General features: G+C 38.0%; 1 protein-coding gene across 1 annotated transcript in view; it reads right to left on the bottom strand.

The window, feature by feature from the left end:
- The window catches only part of LOC150081033 (uncharacterized), a 278288-nt gene that overhangs the window by 11480 nt on the left and 243477 nt on the right, over window positions 1–23331 (bottom strand). The window contains exon 19 of the mRNA XM_090380894.1: window positions 9020–9093. Within this exon, the coding sequence (XP_090237020.1) occupies window positions 9020–9093 (74 nt within the window). The remainder of the gene's footprint in view (window positions 1–9019; window positions 9094–23331) is intronic.

Below are 23331 nucleotides of genomic sequence, written 5' to 3'. Positions count from 1 at the left end.
TGTCCTTAACAACCCTGCCAACCTTTGTATCATCTGCAAACTTGGACAATAAGCTTGATATATCATCATCAATATTATTTATAAATACAGAAAACAATAATGGACACAACCCTGAACCCTGAGGGACTCCACTAATAACATTAGTCCACGATGAGCAGTGTCCATTGATTACCACTCTCTGCCTTCTCCCCCTCAACCAACCCTTTATCCATAGCAGCAATTTGCCTCCAATGCCACACTGCTCCAATTTGTGCAGCAGTCTTCCATGTGCAACAGTATCAAAAGCCTTTCTAAGATCCAAATATATAATATCAAAGTTATTCCCTGCATCCAGTTCTTTTGTGATTGCATCATAGTATCCAATCAAATTGGTCCGGCAACGCTTTCCCTTAACAAAACCATGCTGTGTCCGAGCAATAACCGAAGTCTTATCTAGATGATCCTGCAGTGCTTCTTTAACCAGTGCCTCCATTAATTTTCCTGGAACAGAAGTTAAACTCACAGTCTATAATTACTTGTGTCAGCCTTTGATTATCTTTGTGAATCGGGGTCAAATTTGCACATCTCCAGTCGATGGGTATCCCCCCCTGAGTCCAAGGAAGCTCTCTTAATTATGGCTAAGGGTTTGCTTACTTCTTTTGCTGCCTGCTTTAATATAACTGGACAGATCCCATCCACCCCAGGAGCCTTTCTTGTGTTTATCTTCAACAATTTCTCCTCTGCTTTACTCTCAGTTATTACAAGATTCTCTAGCTTACTGCCAGAGTTGAATACACCTCTGGCATTCCCCTCGCTGAGTAACTCCTCGTGTGAATGTCGATGCAAAATATTCATTTAGTTTGTTAGCTACCTGAGCAGGATCATCAACAGTTGAACCATCGATATCAAGTGGACCAATCTGATTCATCCCCTTCCTTCTAGAGTTTACATAAGAAAATAACTCTTTGCTGTTTTTCTTTGCATCCTTTGCCAATTTCTCGTAATCTGCCTTTGCCTGCCTGACCTCCTTTGTAACTTGGTTACAGACCAGCTTATACCTATCATAGGCTTCTGTGTCACATGTTAATTTACATGTATCCATGCATTTTTCTTCTCTGCCGTATGTCTCATTAGTTCATCTGACATCCATTTAGGCCTAAATCTTGAACAATATTTCTTAGTTGGTATGTAAAGTCTAGTAGATTCCAAGATAAGTTCTTTGAATGCTTCCCATTTTGAATTTGCTGTTGATAACATCATCAGTTGGTCCCACCATATAAAATTTAAATACTGTCTAAGACCACCGTAGTCACCTTTACGAAAGCAAAAACTCTTCCCTTTACCCCTGATGGTAGTTTCCTCTTTGAGTAAATCCCACTTCAGCGCACTGTGATCACTGCCACCTAGTGGTTCCTTTATCTGCAGATTCGTAATGCATGAAGAATCACTACTTCAAATCAAGTCACTAATAAAATGATGAATCACTAATCAAATCAAGTATATTACTCCCTCTAGTTGCCTCCCGAACATGCTGATGTAGAAAACAACCATCCAATAAATTCACAAAAGCCTTGCTAGTGTGTGAGTGACCAACCCATAAATTCCAGTCAATATCTGGGAAATTAAAATCCCCCATTATAAGACTCTCTGATTTACTGGCCCACTCTATTTCCCTTGATTACAGACTAGCTTATATATATTATAGGCTTCTGTGTCGCCTGATAATTTATATGCATCCCATGCATTTTTCTTCTCTGCCACGAGTCTCATTAGTTCATTTGACAACCATTTAGGCCTAAACCTTGAACAATATTGACTATTTTATATTGGTGAATATAAGATAGTCTGTAATCAAGTCACAAAGGAAATTAGGCAAGCAAAGGCAGATTATGTGAAATCTTTGGCAAAGGAAGCAAGGAAGAAGAGTAAAGACTTCTCTTTACTTATGTAAACTCACGAAGAAAGGGGATGAATCAGATTGGTCCACTTGATATTGATGGTTCTATTGTTGATGGTTCTGCTCAGGTAACTAACAAACTGAACGAGTGTTTTGAATGAACATTCACACATGACGAATTCATTAAGGAAGTGGAGCTCAAAAGCTTATCAAACCTACAGGAAGTTAAATGATTTGGTAATAACTGAGAGCAAAGTGGCAAAGTGGAGGAGAAATTGGTGAAGTTTGGTTTGGTTTGGTTTGAGTTTTATTGGCGCATCAGCAGCTGAGGCTATAATGTGCCAAATACCGGTCATATGTAAAAAAATTAAAACATTCAGTGACCTAAGTAGTTAGGCCACCATGTCCAGATGTATAATAACAAAGATATAAAAAATAAACCAATAAAGACGTAACAATAACATAAATTTTAAATACAATTAAAAACTTTTATTGATTTAAAATAGCTAAAAACAGCAGACACGTTGTCATTGTCGGATAAAATCTGACTGAGTGTATACGGCTCAGTCAGATGGTTAAAAGCGGTAGAACGAGTGCTGCTAAAATCTGGACAGTCAATTAAAAGGTGTCTGATCGTTAAAATTGTGCCACAGGACACACACATAGGAAGGTCATCAGCCCTCAGAAATTGGTGAAGTTAAACATAAGGAAGGCAGGCACCTGGTGTGGATGGGATCTATCCAGTTATATTAAAGGATGCAGCAAAGGAAGTAAGCAGGCCCTTAGCCACAATTATGAGAGCATCTTTGGACTCAGGGGAGGTTCCCAAGGACTGGAGATGTGCAAATGTATCCCCAATTCACAAAGGGGGACCAAAAGGTGACACGAGGAATTACAGATCTGTTAGTTTAACTTTTCTCTCGGGGGAAAATAATGGAGTCACTCGTCAAAGAGGAACTGCAGGATCATCTAGACAAGACTGCAGTTATAGTTCAAGCACAGCATGGGTTTGTTAAGGGGAAGTCTTGTGTTACCAATTTCATTGGATACTATGATATGGTCGAAAAGGAACTGGATGCAAAAAAATAATTTTGATATCATATACTTGGATTTTAGGAAAGCTTTTGATACAGTTGCACATGGAAATGTTGGACCAGTATGGAGTCAACATCAAGTTGCTACAACTGATAAAAGGATGGTGGAGTGGGAGAGGCAGAAAGTTGTAAACAAAGGACAGTATTCTTCGTGGACTAATGTTATTAATGTAGTTCCCCAGGGATCCGTGTTGGGCCCATTGAGGTTTTCTGTATTTATCAATGATATTGATGAAGGTATAACAGACTTAATGTCCAAGTTTACAGACGATTCTGAACTCAAGGTAGTGGAGAATGAAAAGGACCTGGGGGTAATTGTGCAATCATATTTGAAGTTTTCTGAGCAGTGCAGAGAGGCTGCAAGAGTAACTCATGGGGTCTTGTCAAAGTTATATAGGAATTTTGCTAGCAAGGATAAGGAGGTGATTATCCCATTGTATAAGGCAATGGTCAGGCCACACCTTGAGTACTGCATACAATTCTGGAGGCCTCAGTATTTTAGGAAAGAAGGTGAACTACTAGAACAAGTACAGAGAAGGGCAAGGAGATTACCGAGTGGAACAAAAGGTTGTTGTTGCCAAGATAGGCTTAAGTTCGGAAAATTGCAGCGTCTGGAGACTAGGCACCTCTGAGGTTATTTGTTGTTATTTTTTATTTTATTTTTTTTTTTTTAGAAGCATTAGCAACTAAGGCCATATTGCTCCGGGATATGCGGTGGTCATTCCCTGACCTTTCCGCATCCTCCGTATTTAGAGGATGAAGGTGACGGGCTAAAACTCCGGTCTAATCAAGACGCGTGTGCTACGCACTGCTCCTTCCCACCTGGCTACAGAGGCGCCACCTCTGAGGTGATCTGATTGAGGTGTATATGGACTTGAATGGTTTGAGCAAGCTCAATCCTGATGGGATTCTTCCTCTTTCTCAGATTCCAAAAACCTGAGGGGACATAAATTCAAATTGAAGAAAGACGGTTGTAGAATAGATGTGAGGAAATTTGGGTTTAGCCAGCAGGTGGTTGATTGCTCAAACAAACTGCCATCTGTCATTGTGGAAGTTGACAGCTTAAATAAATTCAAGGCTGAACTAGACAAACGTTTGGAGTGAATAGATGGGTGAAGGTTTTTTTTTTTTTTTTGTTGATGCTATATACACTTGCTTCTTTGCACCATATGCCTCTACTAATACTATCTACCATAGAACTAGGATGTTGCAGTTTGCTGGAATAATACAGATTAACTGTATTCGGTATTTTGCTTACTTCTAGCATAAACATTGCTTTTATATATATAGTCCTGACAGGTGGATGGCAAGAATGATTCATTTCCCAAATACTAGGGAGCCTATATACTTTGGTAATATAGTGTATTTTTAGTTGAGTCAGACTTAATTTCTTTTGATGATTACTGATAATTATACTTTAGTCTATTTGCATATATTCTTTATAAACAGCAAACCTCATCCGTTCTCTATGTTTTATTTCATTAAATAGAATTAAACAATCACCTTGAGTAACAAAAACAATAAATACCTCATGAATGAGATAATTGCAATTTTCTAGAGACTATTATACACTTAGGAACTCTGAAAATACCAAAAATTAAGCTGCATTTAAAATAAAACGACTAATAATTTTGAAGTATGAAGTCAATATAAAAACCATGCAAAATTTAGAGTTTATTTTTTAACACTATTTATATAGTGTTTTTAAAGTATAGTAAACCAATGCCTTAATGGAATTCCATTTAATGGCCTCTGTAACTAATACAGCATCCACTGAACCAATATTTTTCACAGACAGATCCACTGATATAAATGCCTCAAACTGATGGCATTTAACATCAGTTAAAATATTTTCATTTTAACCTCAACCTCCTTTAATCACACAATTAGTATCTGCAAAAAATACAGCATTACAACATTATATATATATTTTTTATATCAGCAACCATACATATTTCTTTCAAATTTAAACAACTGGATTTAGTGGCTAGGCCTTATCCCCATTTAAGCCATTCGAGTGAGGGATATATTGATGGTCTAAAATAAGAAGGAAAAAAAATCATAAAAACATGTTTCAAAAGGCGGTAAGGAGGTTTTCAGGCATTATTTTAATAACTCCTGAAAAACTTTCAAAAAAGTATACCAACATAACTCTTATTTTTTAAGGTCATTAGCTGATTTTACAATGTTCGTTTGAAGTGGCATCTTTGAACTTCAATGCAAACTCAGCTCATCAAATTAGTAATTGCCAGATGTGGAAACATTACTCCAGAGGTAAAGACTGTCTCCTGGTCAGATTCCATTCATTGTTGCAGTTCTTCAGTATCCAGATCCTCTGTTTCATACATTAGGCTCTTTAAACATCCCCTCAAATGGCTATCTAAGGACAGAAATGTCCAACATTTTGCCAAACTTCTGTTAGGAAACTTTTTGTGGTATAATCACTGCTTCAAATGAATTTTTTCTAATACAACCTTGCATAGGTGCATATCTGAATAAGCAATAAAGTTACTGCTGTGACACTAAACAGTCATTGAACAAGCCCCCAAGGATTGACTAATATTATACAGAGTATATATTATGGAATGTTTTTACTTTTAGAGAAAGGAGGAAGAGAGAATGCAAAAAGATGCTTTCCCCTTCACTTTCAGATTGCATTCACTGCCTGAATGCAAACTTATATCCAAAGAAACTGTAATTTTGTGTCTCAATGCTGACATGCATCCATTCAACTATGGTCAATAAGTGAACACTGTTAAAGGAACAGCAACAGTAAAAGCTGTATAGTTGGTTCACAGTTTCATACCTTCTTTGCTTATGCAGAAGTTATTTTATCTGCTTTAGTATATTCCACAAGAAGAAAAGGTAAAACTTTTTGAAGATTATGCCTGCAGAATTTTAATTCTTCAGTTTGTGATAAACAAAACATGATCACTCAGTATGTGTCTACTGATAAAATTTTGTGTAAAAAGTGTGTTCCTATAAAATTTTACCCTAAAGAGTTATAATGGATGCTCAGCCTCAGAAATGAGGACCAAAATGGAACTGGGATAGTATGTTCAAGATAATGAAACCGAATCAGCTCTTTGTAATATATCATTTAATACAATAGAATTCTATTCAAGTGATGCGGATTCCGAATCTTCACAGATGAATTCCATTTACTAAAAATGCACTGACTACTTGTTCCAGCATCCCAGCAAAGTGCCTCAAGGAATAACCCTCGCAAATATAAAAGGCAGCAAACATGTTAAACAAAGCAATAATATCTGTGCAATCTAAAGCATTAAATGCTAATGTTTTGGCACATTCCCATTTCCTTCATCACACATTAAGAATGTCTTGAAATGACTGTTGTAAATTGCTTTCATGTGTAATAATCGTAATCTGAGCTCTTGCTCAGATCACTAACCTGAGGGGACATAAACTCAAATTGAGGAAAGATAGTTGTAGAATGGATGTGCAGAAATTTGCCTTTAGCCAGCGGATAGTTGATTGCTGGAATAAACTCCATCTGTCAATGTGGAAGTTGATAGCTTAAATAAATTCAGAGAGGAACTGACAAACTTTTGGAGTGAATAGATGGGTGAAATGGGAAGGTTTTTTTTGGGGGGGGGGCTGATACTGTATAAACTTGCTTTCTTGCATCATATGCTTCTGCCAATAACTTAGAAATAAAGCAGTTTTGATATGTTTATGACTTTCTTTCTCATATTTTGGAGCCCAGAATTTTCTTCTACATATTTCTGAAATCACTTTGTACAGACTCTCCCATTAGTTTCATGATTTTTCCTCTCATGATCACAAATATAGATTTCATATCACATATACCTAATCCCTTTCTATCTGTGAAAATCATTGCATAATTTTGACTTTTGTTTTTAATTTTGTAATAATGAGGAAATAAAACTACACATGCTGTTGTACAAAATAAAAGTTTCTGAAAAGAGTTGGCAAAGGCATCCAAAGGAACAACGTTCAGTTTGGTGGTAATGTTTTTTTTTTATGTCCTCCACATCCTGAAATTTCTTTTCTCTGAGGGCAGTTTTCACCTTGGAATATAAGAAGTTCACTGGTACTAGATCAGGAGAGTAGGGGGAGATGGTTGATCTGTACAATGCCATGCCAAATTCCTTGTGAATCAACCATTTGTCTAAAAACATGATCAGCATCATCTTGATCATGCCTTCTGTAAATGAAATGTTTTGGGCCTTGATGATATTTTGAAGTCCACTGCATGTTCTGAGACTTTATCTCTGGGTCATACTGAAACACCCAACACTAATCTTCAGTGACAATACAGTTGAGGATATTAGGATTGCCTTGAAAAGTAAGTCTGGATGAAGCCTCTGCATGATGACACTGTTGTTTCTGCTTGCCCATGAGGCTGTGTAGAACCAATTTTGAACAGCCCTTCCTTTCCCCTAAATCTTCATGCAGAATTTTACAGATTGTCTCCTTATTATTTATATCCAACTCATCAGCCATCATTTTGAGCGTCAAGTGATGACCTCTTGCCACAATTTTCAAACTTCTGCAACTCTGTCCTCATTTTGAGAGTTTAGCAGATGGCCCATTTCTTGGGTCATCACAAACATCCTCACATCATCTTTGAATTGCTTATACCATTCAAAGACACTGGTACAATTTCAATGTTTCATCACCACAAACAATTATTAACATTTCATATTGTTGTTTCTGTTGCAGATTTTCCCAGTTTAAAGAAAAATTTGATATTTGTTTGTTATTCCATTGCAAAATCATGACAAGGAATATTAATGCTACTAATGAAATTGTTCCTGTTTATACTCTGGCACAACCACCAGGTCAATGGAGTTTACAATAAATTATCGATACAAATGCTAATTGTATTTAGCAGTCACGGGCTTGAACCCTGGTCCACTCAAAGGGCATGTGCTACTGCATTATGCCCCTGACCACTCGGCTACATCAGGCTTTGGTCATTACTTGCAACCTGTAAGCCTACTGGACAATCTCTATGCCATCTCTGCTGGAGGAAGTTTGAACTACAGCATACTACTTCTGTTTATTTTCAAACTCATCAAACATGCACCAGTCTGTGAACTTTGTCATATCTCGTATAATGAGGTTATTAATACAAAATACCATGTTCCCAAAAAGAGAAATAATGGTTATTCACAATGCAAGCTAAAAGATGTTTATTCATAATGCACCACACTGCCCAGGTGGTTGTTTTGGAGGTTAATGTCTCTCTCATTAGTGGACAGACAATTCAAATCACAATATGAGATGTCCCAATATTTGACACTATTATTACATCAAAATATTTAGTTTCAGATTTAATTTTGACCAAACGAAGGATTTGATATTTGTTATTTGGTATTTAGGAGCATTAGCAACTAAGGCCATATTGCTCCGGGAATATGCGGTGGTCATTCCCTTGACCTTTCCGCATCCTCCGTATTTGGTGGTGACGGGCTCGAACCCCGGTCTAATCAAGAAGCGTGTGCTATGCACTGCTGCTCCTTCCCACCTGCCTATGGAGGCGCCTCCAAACAAAGGAAATGGACACAAAGACTTAGGAAGTAAGGACAAATAATAATAGATTTTTGTTCATAAATTTGGAAACCTTTCAAGTTTGAGGCTAAATTTGAATTACATAAGGGAAAAATAATATTAAGTTAGCAAAAACAACATTACATGTGTAGGGAAAAACGGCATATTACACATGAAATTCATTAAAAAAGAAAAGATAAAAATGAAACTAACAAAATTTACAGAAAAAACTATGGCGCCTCCATAGCCAGGTGGGAAGGAACAGCAGTGCTTAGCATATGCTTCTTGATTAGACCGGGGTTTGAGCCCGTCACCACCAAATACAGAGGATGCGGAAAGGTCATGGAATGACCACTGGAGCAATATGGCCTTAGTTGCTAATGCTCCTAAAAATCAAATAACAAACCAACAAACAGAAAAAACTCAAACTTCATTGATATATTTAAAATAAATACACATTTTAGGCTAAAAACGATTAAGAATTTCTGAAAATATTATATACTCTGCTTACACTAGGATGACCAATCTTCTTTGAAAGTGGTTCATCATCATCTGAACTGTCAATGTATACCACCAAAGGGGATGCTGCCAACAAAAGAGCAGAATTTATAGTACTTTTATAGCTAAAGAAAAGTAGAACAGATGTTGCTTGAGTAGCATGGTGCATAGGTACAGTGGCAGACAAAAAAAAAAAACTGCATCACTTGTGAATTTTGCAAATAGTGCTTCACTGCATTGTGGGTAACAGAAATGTTCGAAATGCATTTGTTATATGGGATATATATCTCTGTGAATGAAATCCAATAAAAATACTCCACCTGATGTACCTAATTGCCACAAATATCTTCCCAAAGGGTAAAATGTGTAATTAATGCAAATGGCAATCATGACAACCAATTGCATTTACGTGTACAAACTGAAATGACAAGTTAATGTAATAGTATTATGTACTGTAAATCAGCAAAATAAGTTCTCAATATTTTGTTGTTCCTCCTTGAGCTGCAATTATCGTTGCAGCCTAGAAACAATCTGGCACAGAGTGAATCAACTTCTGGATATATGGTACCACACCCTTACAATGCTCTCCTGCAGCTGAATCTTACTTGTTGGCTTCTTCTGAGCAATTTTAGACGACATTATGTACCAGCAATTTTCAACAGGGTTCAAATTCACTGTTGCCAGGCCAGTACAACACTGTAATGCCAGCATTTCTGAGGTATGACTGCACCTTAAGGGAGAAAAATGAGGGAAAACATTGGTGTAAGTATGTTTTAAGCCTTGTGAGACAAGAAGACAAACTCATCATTAAATCTGAACAGCATAAAACTTACCAATTTTGCTGTGTGGCAAGGTACTGAGTCCTGTTGAAAAATGAGGGAAAACATTGGTGTAAGTATGTTTTAAGCCTTGTGAGACAAGAAGACAAACTCATCATTAAATCTGAACAGCATAAAACTTACCAATTTTGCTGTGTGGCAAGGTACTGAGTCCTGTTGAAAAATGCAGTTTTGGAAGTCTGTATGGTGATCCCTAATAACTCCTCCAAGATAGCAGTGTAGGTTTCTGCATTCACCATTCCGTTAATAAACTTAATTTGCCCCACCCTTTTGCTTGTTATGCATCCTCAGACCATCTGGCTGGCAGGGAACTTTACAGTTGGTGTTATGCAGTCAGTATGGTATGCCTCTGATTTTCGTCTTCTGACATATCGCTTCCCATCTGAGCCATGTAGGGTGAATTTCAATTCATCAGAAAAGATGGTGTTCCGTTGCTCTTCTGTCAATGAAACATGCATTTTAGCCCAAGCAAGTTGCTTCTTCTTCATTTGTTGGGTCAACAAAGGCTTCTTCTTGGGCCGATATCCAGAACACATTCCGAAAGCCATCCTTGGATAGCTTGTGCACTTGTTTCAACACCAGAGGCCATCTCAAAGTCCAGTTTTAGATCAGGAGCACTAGCATGCTGATTGTGAAGGCATAGCCGTTTCAAATATCGATCTTGGGAAGGCGTAGTCACTCTCTTATGATCTGATCCAGGTCTTCTCTTCACATTACCAGTTTGATGCTTTAATTTCAGCACCCGGGATATTGTTGACTGGTGGCAGCCTATTTTATCAGGGATTACTCTTTTTTTTTTTTTTCTTGGTGTCAACTGAACGTATGGAGCCATGTTTACAACTCTGCAAAACAGAATACTAATGAGTGTGCATACCCTTCCAATGCCATATTTATATAAATGGCTGATGCAATACCTTGCAATTACTGTCTGATGCAACATCTTTGCTTTGCGACAAACAAAAAATGACTGCAACCAAACAATATCGTATACATTTCACTACAAATGATATTTTTTTTAAGGTGATGCAATTTTTTGGTCTGCCACTGTATATAAATATATTAAAAGAGGGGAATGAACTTTTAACCTATGTCAGATATCTAAACATCCTGTTTATTTACAATTAGAAATGATATACAGATAGAAATCGGGCATTTCATGTTTCTATTAGACCACATAGGTTAAACCTTTGGCCATTTTGATCTACGTAATGGTGAAGTAGCAGTAGCAACATACTACAAAATAAACTAACGGACCAAAAGTATTTGGTCCTTTAGTTTACTGTGCAGAACTCTTACGCAAACATATCTGCTCAAAATAAAAAGTTCTTTTTACAACTGCCTGTGTGTGTATTGAGAATATTTCTGGTCATGTAGTGTATTTGACTATTAGATCTTTCCCACCATGGTATCAAAACAACAGCATTATACCGAGTTAAAGTAGGCATGTTTCAAAGAACTTTTATATTTTATCACGTTTAGTATTATCTATCTTCTGCTTAACTATGATGTGATTTCTTAAATAAAAGATGTAGTAATAAAGTGTGGGGGGGAATTTTAGTTTATCTGAAAATCTTGTCTGTTAAAAGAAGGATAACTATCGCAATTAATAATTTCAAATTATATAAAAATGTGAAAATAACAAACTTGCGAACTTAAAAGTATTACCTATGCAGAGTTAATGAGTTACATTCAAAAAGTTTCCAATATTTTACTATAAAAGCTTATTAAGTGAAAAGTTAGACTTAATAACCTAATCACCTTCATCCATTGTAGTAAAACAATGACCCAAAGCCCCATTTCCAGTTTAGGGAATAGCCAGAAGTCACATGGTACAAGGTTGGGGGAGTAGGGAGGATGCTGCCATCATTGTATGACTAGGTGCATTGCCATGGTACAGGATCCAACCATCCATCCATTTTTGAGGTCATCTTCACCTCACATTCTCATGCAAATGTGTCAGATCCCCAACATAGTAAGCAGCAATAATGCAGCTTTTCCTCAAGTTACAAATTCATGATGCACTATGCCCTTGAAAAAAAAAAACAAAAAAAATCTGCGTGACTTGACGGATTTTGTTGCACAAGACTTCTTGGGATGCGGGGACTTTTTGCATGCCATTCTGATGATTCCACCTTGGTCTCAGGGTCGTAGGCGAACATTGCAACTCTCATCCCCAATGCCCATTTTTCTTAGGAAGTTCAGATCCTGCATAAATTTTTTGAACAAATAACTTGCGATGGCTTTCCAGCAGAACATTTGATCATATAATAGAAAACAAAATTTGCACACACACGAAAAATCCCTAAATCTCGTTCAGGATTTTGAGACTGAGCCTATGGACAGTCCAACTTCACAACAACATCTCAACAACAGTTATTGTTGTTGAGATGTGAAAAAAGTGAAGAGAGGTTGTTTCACAAGTGACCACCCACTTGTGAAACAACGTAAGCAGGTCGAGGTGCGGCACCCATACCACACAAAGGAATCTGCCCCTCTGTGTTACCAGGCAATACTAGGTAGTAGATGATACTTATTAACCAGTGCAATACCACCCCTCTTCTTATTAGAAGCTTTAAGTGGTAGAACCCATGTCTCCAGAGAAAATCTCAGGCATGGCAACCCCCCCCTCTGTTCCATCATGCAGTATGACCGATGTCTTTTGAGGTTAGGATGGACATCATGGTGAGATCTAACCTTCTTTACATTTCGAAGGTACAGCTCTAAAATTGTATTCGCAACCAGCAGCTAAATAGATAGTCCACCGGACTGACCTATTAATAACTGTCTAGGAGGCTTCCAGATCAGCTAGTGTATAATCTTGCTGCCTTTAATCTGCCAGATAGTGACTGGAGAGAGTCCGAGTAGTAAAAGTACAAGGTTTTTATAAAGTCCACACAGAACTAGAAATTAAAACTTCACTGGCACAATATGCATATTTTATATTAAATTAAAAACATACATATTAAAATATAGTTCAGTAGTACAGTTTGCTTTCAAATATTAGCTCAGTTAGGATTTTTATGTCTGTAGATTACTATTTGGATTTTCTGTTCTGCATAAATTTATTTTGACTGCTTCAAGAAAGATACTGTAGTAGATTTTAGCCTCTTTAGAAATGTTGAGTCAAAGTTTTGTTCATAACAGTGGCACTGATGTCAAGACTGCTTTTCTTTTTCCCACCTGGCAGAAAAATGCACTCAGCATTACTATGAGGAATTGTTAAAATGCCAAGTATCATTTGTGATAATTTGTTATATTTTAAACTTCCTTGTGCACTTGTCAGTTCCCCAACTAAAATCACTGCAGATCATTTCTTCTTTCATAATAAGATCTAGTAGGTTCTCACACTGAAACTGACAGAACTGATGCAACAAAACATCTAATGCTTCATCTATTTCTTTACCTTTAATGAAGTCAAGAAGTACTACAAACTGAATAAACTGAAAGAATGATGTGCTGCCAACTGAAAATTTGTGCTACCTCAGCATTCATAAAAACATCTTTTAATTTGAAGTAGCAGTAGTGGCAAGAGATGTAAGAAAGCAAGTGTATGAGCTTATGCAGCATCAGCCAAAAAAAAAAAAAAAACACACCATTCCCTTCAAATGCCTGTCCAGTTCCTCCTTAAATTTATTCAACCTATCAACTTCCACAACGACAGATGGAAGTGCCCCCTTAGGTTCGTAATCTGAACAAGCGGAAGATCCCATCAGAATTCAGTGTGCTCAACCCATTCAAGGCCTTATACACCTCAATCAGATCACCGCGCAGGTGCCTAGTCTCCAGCCACTGCATTTTGCAGAACTTAAGCCTTTCTTGGTAAGAGGATCCCTTCATTCCCCTCACCAATCTTGTTGCCCTTCTCTGTACACGCTCAAGCAAATCTACATCCTTCCTAAAATGAGGCCTTCAGAACGGTACACAGTACTCAAGGTATGGCCTGACCATTGCCTTATACAGAGGACAATCACCTCCTTTTCCCTGCTAGTAAAATTCCTATATATCATTGACAAAACCCCATGACCTTCCCTGGCAGCCTGTCTGCATTGCTCAGAAAACTTCATATCTGACTGCACAATTACTCCCAGGTCTTTTTCATTTTCTACCACCTTAAGTGTAGTACCACACAGTTGATACGTTTCTCTGGTGTTACTTCTACCCATATGCAGTACTTTGCATTTGTCAAGGTTAAACTTCAGTTGCCACTTCTTAGCCGATCTGCCCAAATTATCTAGATCCTGTTGAAGTAGCACACTGCCATTGCTGTCATTAACAACCCTGCCAACCTTTGTATCATCTGCAAACTTTGACATTAAGCCTGATATACCTTCATCAAAATCATTGATAAATATTCAACACAACAGTGGACCCAACACCGAACCCTGTGGGACTCCACTAATAACATTAGTCCACGAAGAGTTGTCTTCTTCCACTTAACCATCCTTTTATCCATTGTAGCAAATTACCCTTAATACCATTCTGCTCCAATTTGTACAATAGTCTTCCATATGCAACAGTGTCAAAAGCTTTCCTGAAATCCAAATATATGATATCAAATTATTTTTTGCATCCAGTTCCTTTGTAACCACATCATAATATCCTATCAAATTTGTCAGACAAGACTTTCCATTAACAAACCCATGCTGTGTCTGAATTATTGCTGCAGTCTTGTCTAGATGATCCTGCAATGCATCTTTAACCAGTGACTCCATTATTTTACACAGAACGGAAGTTAAACTAACTGGTCTGTAATTACTTGTGTCACCCTTCGATTCCCCTTTCTGAATTGGGGATACATTTGCACATCTACAGTTCCGTGGGAACCGCCCAAGAGTCCAAGGATGCTCTCATAATTATGGCTAATGGTTTGCTTAGTTGCTTTGCTGCATCCTTTAATATAACTGGATAGATCCCATCCACCTCAGGTGCTTTTCTTATGTTTAACTTCAACAATTTCTCCTCCACTTTGCTCTCAGTTATTACAAAATCATTAAGTATCCTGCAACAATTTGATAACCTTCTGCCATTTTCAAACCTTAATAATTCCTCATGTGTGAATGTAGATGCAAAATACTCATTCAGTTTGTTTGCTATCTGAGCAGGATCATCAACAGTCAAACCATCGATGTCAAGTGGACCAATCAGATTCATCCCCTTCCTTTTAGAGTTTATATAAGTAAAGAAATCGTTGCTGTTTTTCTTAGCATCTTTTGCCAAGGATTTCTCGTAATCTGCCTTCGCCTGTCTAACCTCCTTTGTGACCTGATTACAGACTAGCTTATATCTGCCATAGGCTCCTGAGTCACCTTATTTAGTCAATTTATATGCATCCCCTGCACTTTTCTTCTCTGTCACGAGTCTCATTAGTTCATTTGATAACCATTTAGGCCTAAACCTTGAACAATATTTCTTAATAGGTATGAAACTTTTAGTAGCATCCACGATTAATTCCTTGAATGCTTCCCACTTAGAATTTACTGTTGGTAACATCGTCAGTTGATCCCACTGTATAGAATTGAAAAACTTTCTGAGACCACTGTACTCCCCTTTACAGAAGCAAAAACCCTTTCCTTTACCCCTGATGGTAACTAAATCTTAAAGTTAAAAATCCCACATCAGTACACTGTGATCACTACCACCTAGTGGTTCCTTTATCTGCAAATTCTTAATACACGAATGATCACTGCTGATAACCAGATCAAGAATATTACTCTCTCTGGTTCCCTCTCGAACATGCTGCTGCAGAAAACAATCATCCAATAAATCCACAAAAGTCTGACTAGTGTGTCAGTGACCAACCTACAAGTTCCAGTCAATATCTGAGAAGTTAAAATCCCCCATTATAAGACATTCCGATTTACTTGTCCACTCTATTTCTCTGTACAATTGTTCATTTTACTCATTCGAGTCATTAGGCTTATAACACACTCCTACTCTTATTTTTGCTTTCGCAGACTTATGTTAAAACAAACTGACTCAACAGTGCACTGTTCATTTATATTAACTGCGTGCACTTCTTTTGATTTTATGTTTTCTTAATTAACACCATAACATCTCCTCCCTTTCTATCCTGTCTATCCTTTCTGTACACATTGTACTCCCCAAATTCCAGTTCTGTATTCCTTATATCTGTGTGACACCATGTCTCTGCTCTCCCAACTATATCCACCTTTGATGTCTTGACCAACACTTCAAATTCATCAAATTTATTTTCTATACTTCTAGCATTGGTATACATGCAAGCATACATGCTCCTATTCCTAGTTACCCTAACACGTCCCATATACCCACCTATTTCACGATGAGTGCCATCCGTCCCTGAAACCCCCCAACACGCCTCGCTCCAGGTCCCTACTTATTGTAATAGAAGTTGCACATGAATCACCTTCACCTCTGCCTGTGGCTACTGTTAAACTATTAGTCCTTGTATCCCCCCCAAGCTAGCAGTTTTCCGACCCACCTAACACTGCCTCGATAACATCGGCAAATATTCTTGACCCTTTCTATTTAAGTGTATCCCATCCCTGTAGAAGCAGTCACTCCTGTTAATAAGTACAGACCAGGCTGAAAAAAATTCTATCCCTTGAGCCTTGCACAATCTTTCCAGGGTGGAATTGATCGACAAGGCTCTCACCATATACTCCCTGCTATTGTGTCTGGGTAGCATTGCAGACACTTTCAAATTCAACCCTAATTCCCGGCTTTTTTTTCAACAGTGACCTGTAATTGTTAAGTAATTCTGCCAGTCTTCTACTCTTAATATCATTAGTGGCAACGTGTACAACTATATCACCTTTTGTGCCATTAAAAGATGATATCCGCTCTACAACGTCATCAACCTTTGCCCCTGGTAGACATACCCTGGTCCTGTTCCACTTATCATTTTTACAAAGGATGTTTCCCGTTTCCCCGACAATAGAGGCACCAACAACTACTAGTCCCTGTGCGACCAGCGCATTCTGCCTTGGGGGTTGCCACTGTGTTGCGTGATGACCAAGTGTAAGCTCTGGCATTGATGTGGGCAGCTGAGAGAGCTTGATGGGCCCCTCAATTTAGATCCTTCAAGCTCTCATATAGGCCCATGACAAAGCTGAGTTGTTGCCTGATTTCCTTACACTCCTTACATCGCGCACACACAAAGACATCCCCCATGGCAATATCATGTCTTGTTCCAGAGAGTTCGGCAAACATTTCACAAGTTGCACATTTTTTTAGGCTGTGATGTGTTGGAGAATCGGCCCCCTGAATTTTTCCCCCGAGTCACAGCACTCCTGCCACTTTGTGCCCGTTGCTTTGCTGCTCTAGTTTGGGGCATGATATTTTAAATTAATAGGATCAATAAATTAAATTAATTAAATGTCAATACTACGCTAACTAATATAAACAGTGAAGTGTATTACGCTATGTAATTATACGTTAGAGCTACCTAGTTACCTCAATTAAAAATTTGAATTCCCTACCACTATATACAAAAACAATGGCTGCAAGATTCGAACGAAATAATGGTTTTCCGTATATTAAATAGTAATCCACAAAAACTCTTTATCTAAATTAAAATAAAATAACCAGCGTAACTATAAGACTACGTATAAAGTACGATATAAAATAACAATTATGTAAATAAAAAGGCAAACACTTATCGCTTTTTTGGAGCCTGTAATTCACAACTGTAATTTTTAAAGAGAGTCAGCACCCTCTCCAAGTTGTACACCATTAGTAAAGTACTTCCTCACTGAACGAAAGAATAGAAGCTCCTCTTGTTTAGATTCTCCATGGCCTTAGCAGAAGAAAAGCCTGTGACCATATCATAATTTGCAATTTAGTCTTCTAATATCATTGTTCTAGTTAGTCTGCTATGATAATCAACTTCCAAAACAGAAGAAGATTTAAAAACTGTTGGTATAATAAATTTGCACATAACATTCTTTAACATACCTAGGAATAATGACTTTGGTACAGGGATGCGATGGTTGCTGGATCGAAGAACTATTATTTGCAGTCAAGAATTATTTTCACTATCTTCCCCATGCAATCCAGTTAAAAAAAAAAAAAAAAAAAAAAAAAACTTGTAATGTGATGTTCAAATATTTGTCTTTAGTTTTGGGTTTGCATGAGCTATTAAATAACACTGTATGGTAAAACATTTCATAATAGCTTTAGACATTTTAAATGTTAATTACTTATATTATTGTAAATGTGTGGTATTTCTTGAAACTTTGGAAATCCTGAGATTGTGTTCTTTGGAAGCATTTCTCACAATACCTGGCTATTTCTTTTTTCCCCATTTTTAACACTTCCATCACTATATACTCCACAGCCTTTTACTTATTTGGATTCTGTTCTATCATCATAAGAATGGACATATTGAATGTCCATCCTCATTTTGCATCTGTCTTCTGCGTTCAAACTTAACAGTTTTTTTCCCTAGATAATAAAGTTCATATTTTTGACATCTCCTACTAGCTTAAATAAGCAACACTTCTAAAACTGCTTGCGATAAAGTTCCTTTTGAGATGGATCTGCTACTTTCATCAAACTGACAAAACTGTCTGCAACTGATGCTTCTAAAAGCCAGAAAAACAACTTCCTCCACCATCTCAACCAAAAATTGCTTCACAGTACTTCTAACACAGTTAGATGAAACATGATCCTTGAGGTTAAATTTAAGCCTGGTCTCATCAAGTGAGTAGTAGTTATCCCAAAATATGGCATAATAGCTGAAAACAATCTTTTTCTAGTCAACAACAATAGGTTCCACCTTGTTAGCTTTTGAGAGTTATAGTAATTGAAAAAGTAATTAAATAGTAATTAAAGAAGCATTGCAGGATCACCTTGACAAGAATTCAGTTATAGCTCAGACACAGCATGATTCTGTTAAGGGAAGGTCTTGCCTGACCAATTTGATTGGATACTATGATGTAGTCACAAAAGAATTGGATGCAGGGAATAACTTTGATATTATATATTTTGATCTTAGAAAGGCTTTTGATACTGTTGCACATGGAAGACTACTGCACAAATTGGAGCAGGGTGGCACTGGTGGCAAATTGTTGCTATGGATAAAGGGATGGTTGAGTGGCAGAAGACTGAGAGTGGTAATCAATGGATACTGCTCATCGTGGACTAATGTTATTAGTGGAGTCCCTCAGGGTTCAGTGTTGGGTCCATTGTTGTTTTCTGTATTTATAAATAATATTGATGATGGTATATCAAGCTTAATGTCCAAGTTTGCAGATGATACAAAGGTTGGCAGGGTTTTTAAGGACGCTACTGACGCTATGCTGCTGCTGCTGCAACAGGATCTGGAAAGGTTGAGCAGATGGGCTGAGAGGTGGCAAATGAAGTTTAACATTGACAAATGTAAAGTACTACATATGGGAAACAGCAACCCCAGAGCAACATATCAACTCTGTGGTACTACACTGACAGTGGTAGAGAATGAAAAGGACCTGGGGGTAATTGGGCAGGCAGATATGAAGTTCTCTGACAGTGCAGATGGGCTGCAAGAGTAGCTCATGGTGTCTTATCAATGATATACAGGAATTTTTCTAGCAGGGATAAGGAGGTGATTATTCCCTTGTATAAGGCAATGGTCAGGCCGCAACTTGAGTACTGTATACAGGTCTGGAGGCCTCATTTCAAGAAGGATGTAGAGCTGCTGGAATGAGCACAGAGAAGGGCAACAAGGTTGGTGAACAGAACGAAGGGTTGCTCTTACGAAGAAAGGCTTAAGTTTTGCAAATTACAGTGTCTGGAGACTAGGCACTGGCGAGGTGATCTGATAGAGGTGTACAAAGCCTTGAATGGTTTGAGCATGCTCAATGCTGATGGGATACTGCCTGTTGCTCAGAATAATCACCTGAGAGGGAATAAATTCAAATTGAGGAAAGACAGATGTAGGATAGATGTGCGGAAATTTTCCTTTAGCCAGCGGGAAGTTGGTTGGTGGAACAGACTTCCATTCCTTGTTGTGGAAGTTGATAGCCTAAATAAATTTAAGGCTCAGCTGGACAGGTATTTCGAACGAACGGAGGGGTGAAGTGGAAGGGTTTTTTTTTTGGCTGATGCTGCATAAGCTTGCTTTCTTGCATCATATGCCTCTACTAATGCTAATGCTAATAAAAATCTACTCTTAAAACCAACAACAGTTTCATTTAATCAAATAATTCTTCCTAGAATAACAGTCATTAGGCTTTGGTGTTGGTAAAAACATCAAAGGCAGATATTGCTGGGATATCAGAGATGTGGTGCTACACAGGTATAATGAATGCAGAAATGGAATTTGGGGAGTACAACGTGAACAGGAAGGATAGACAGGATAGGAAGGGAGGTGGGGTTAGGCTAATAGTTAAGAAACACATAAAATCCTAAGAAGTACAGCCAGTCGACATGGGTGGACAGTGCAGTGTCGAGTCAGTTTGGTGTAACATATATAACAGTGGAAAATAAAAATTGGGAGTAGGAGTGTGTTATAGGCCTAAAGACTCTGATGAGTATAACAAGGAACTGTACAGGGAAATATAGAGTGGGCCAGTAAATCAGAGAGTCTTATAATGGGGGATTTTAATTTCTCAGATATTGACCGGAATTTGTGACTTGGTCACTCGCACAATAGCAAGGCTTTTGTGGATTTATTGGATGCCTGTTTTTTACAGCAGCATGTTTGGGAGGCAACTAGAGGGAGTAATACTCTTCATCTGATTATCAGCAGTGATTATTCAGGCATTAAGAATCTGCAGATAAAGGAACCATCAGGTGGCAGTGATCACAGTGTGTTTAAGTGGGATTTACTCAAAGAGGTAACTACCATCAAGGGTAAAGGGAATGGTTTTTGCTTTCGTAAAGGTGACTACGGAGGTCTGAGATAGTATTTAAATTCTATACAGTGGGACCAACTGATGATGTTGCCAACAGCAAATTCAAAATAGGAAGCAGTCAAAGAATTAACCTTGAAGGCAACTAGGATTTTCATATCAACTAAGAAATATTGTTCAAGGTTTAGGTCTAAATGGATGTCAGATGAACTAATGAGACATGTGGCAGAGAAGAAAAATACATGGGATACATATAAATTAATGGGTGACAGAGAAGCCTATGATAGATATAAGCTGGTCTGTAACCAAGTCACACAGGAGGTCAGGCAGGCAAAGGCAGATTATGAGAAATCTTTGGCAAAGGATGCAAAGAAAAACAGCAAAGAGTTCTTTACTTACGTAAACTCTAGAAGAAAGGGAATGAATCAGATTGGTCCATGGATATCGATGGTTCAACTGTTAATGATCCTGCTTAGGTAGCTAACGAAGTAAATGAGTATTTTGCATCTACATTCACACATGAGGTGTTATTCAGGGAGGAGGAATGCCAGAGGTGAATTAAACTCTGGCAAAGCTAGATGATTTTGTAATAACTGACAGTAAAGTGGAGGAGAAATTGTTGAAGATAAACATAAGAAAGGCACCTGGGGTAGATGGATGTATCCAGTTATATTAAAGGAGGCAGCAAAGGAAGTAAGCAAACCCTTAGCCATAATTATGAGAGCTTCTTTGGACTCAGGGGAGGTATCCATGGACTGGAGTTGTGCAAATGTGACTCCAATTCACAAAGGAGGATCAAAGGGCGACAAGACCAAGATAATTACAGACCTGTTAGTTTAACTTCTGTTCCAGGAAAATTAATGGAGACACTGGTTAAAGAAACACTGCAGGATCATCTAGACAAAACTTCAGTTATAGCTCAGATGGCGCCTCCGTAGCCAGGTGGGCAAGAGCAGCAGTGCGTAGCACATGCTCCTTGATTAGACCGGGGTTCGAGCCCGGTCTAATCAAGGAGCCCGGTCTAATCACCAAATATAGAGAATGCGGAAAGGTCAGGGAATGACCACCGCATATCTCCGGAGCAACATGGCCTTAATTGCTAATGCTCCTAAAAACCAAATAAAAAAAAAATAAAATAAAAATAGCTCGTACACATCATGGTTTTGTTAAGTGGAAGTCTTGTCTGACCAATTTGATTGGATAACTATGATGTGGTCACAAAGGAACTGGATGCAGGGAATAACTCTGAGATCATATATTTGGATTTTAGAAAGGCTTTTGATACTGTTGCACATGGAAGACTGCTGCACAAATTGGAGCAGTATGGCATTGGAGGCAAATTGCTGCCATGGATAAAGGGATGGTTGAGTGGAAGCAGACAGAGAGCGATAATTAATGGACACTGCTCTTTGTGGACTAATTTTATTAGGGAATCCCTCAGGGTTAAGTGTTGGGTCCATTGTTGTTTTCTGTATTCATTAATGATATTGATGATGGTATATCAGGGTTAATGTGCAAGTTTGCAGATGATACAAAGGTTGGTAGGGTTGTTAATGACACTAATGGCAGTACGCTGCTGCAACAGGATCTAGAAAAGTTGAGCAGATGGGCTGAGAGGTGGCAACTGAAGAGAGGTGCATATGGAAAGCAGTAACCCAAGAGTAATGTATCATCTGTGTGGTACTACACTGACAGTGGTAGAGAATGAAAAGGACCTGGGGGTAATTGTGCAGGCAGATATGAAGTTTTCTGAGCAGTGCAGACGGGCTGTAAGAGTAGCTCATGGTATATTGTCAATGATATACAGGTATATTTCTATCAGGGATAAGGAAGTGATTATTCCCTTGTATAAGGCAATGGTCACGTAACTCTTTGTGTACTGTATACAGGTCTGGAGGCCTCATTTTAGGAAGGATGTAGAGCTGCTGGAGCGAATGCAGAGAAGGGCAACAAGATTAGTGAATGGAACAAAGGGTTGCTCTTATGAAGAAAGGCTTAAATTTTGCAAATTACCATGTCTGGAGACTAGGCACCTGCGATATGATCTGATTGATGTGTATAAAGCCTTGAATAATTTGAGCATGCTCAATGCTAATGGGATTCTTCCTCTTGCTCAGAATAATTGCCTGAGAGGGCATAAATTCAAATTGAGGAGAGACAGTTGTAGGATAGATGTGCAGAAATTTGCCCTTAGCCAGCATGTGGTTGATTGCCATAACAAACTTCCATCTGTCATTGTAGAAGTTGATAGCTTAAATGGATTCATGGCAGAAGTAGACAAAAATTTGGAGCTAGTGGATGGATGAAATTAGATTTTTTTTTTTTTTTTGGCTAATGCTATATAAGCTTGCTTTCTTGCATCATGTGCCTTTACCATTGCTAACACACCCCTAATCTCATTTTTGTTTTCCAAGTGCTGTTTTGTGTCATATATGACACAAAATTGACTCAACATTTCACTCATCGCCCAAATCAACTGGAGGCACTGCTTTAGATTTAACATTCTTCTTAACTAAGAACATAACACCTCTACCTCTTCTGTCCTTCCTGTATACATTGTACTCCCCATATTCATCCATTATGTCTGAGTGACACCACATCTTCACCATTCCTACAATGTCTACATTCAATGACTTAATCCGTAATTCATATTCATCAAATTTATTTACAAT

The sequence above is a fragment of the Mastigoproctus giganteus genome, chromosome 9 (genome assembly GCF_048544385.1).
Source record: "Mastigoproctus giganteus isolate SK-2022 chromosome 9, ASM4854438v1, whole genome shotgun sequence".
NCBI lineage: Eukaryota > Metazoa > Arthropoda > Arachnida > Uropygi > Thelyphonidae > Mastigoproctus > Mastigoproctus giganteus.
The sequence above is the reverse complement of the archived record's forward strand: the minus strand, read 5'-3'. Positions and strand labels throughout refer to the sequence as shown.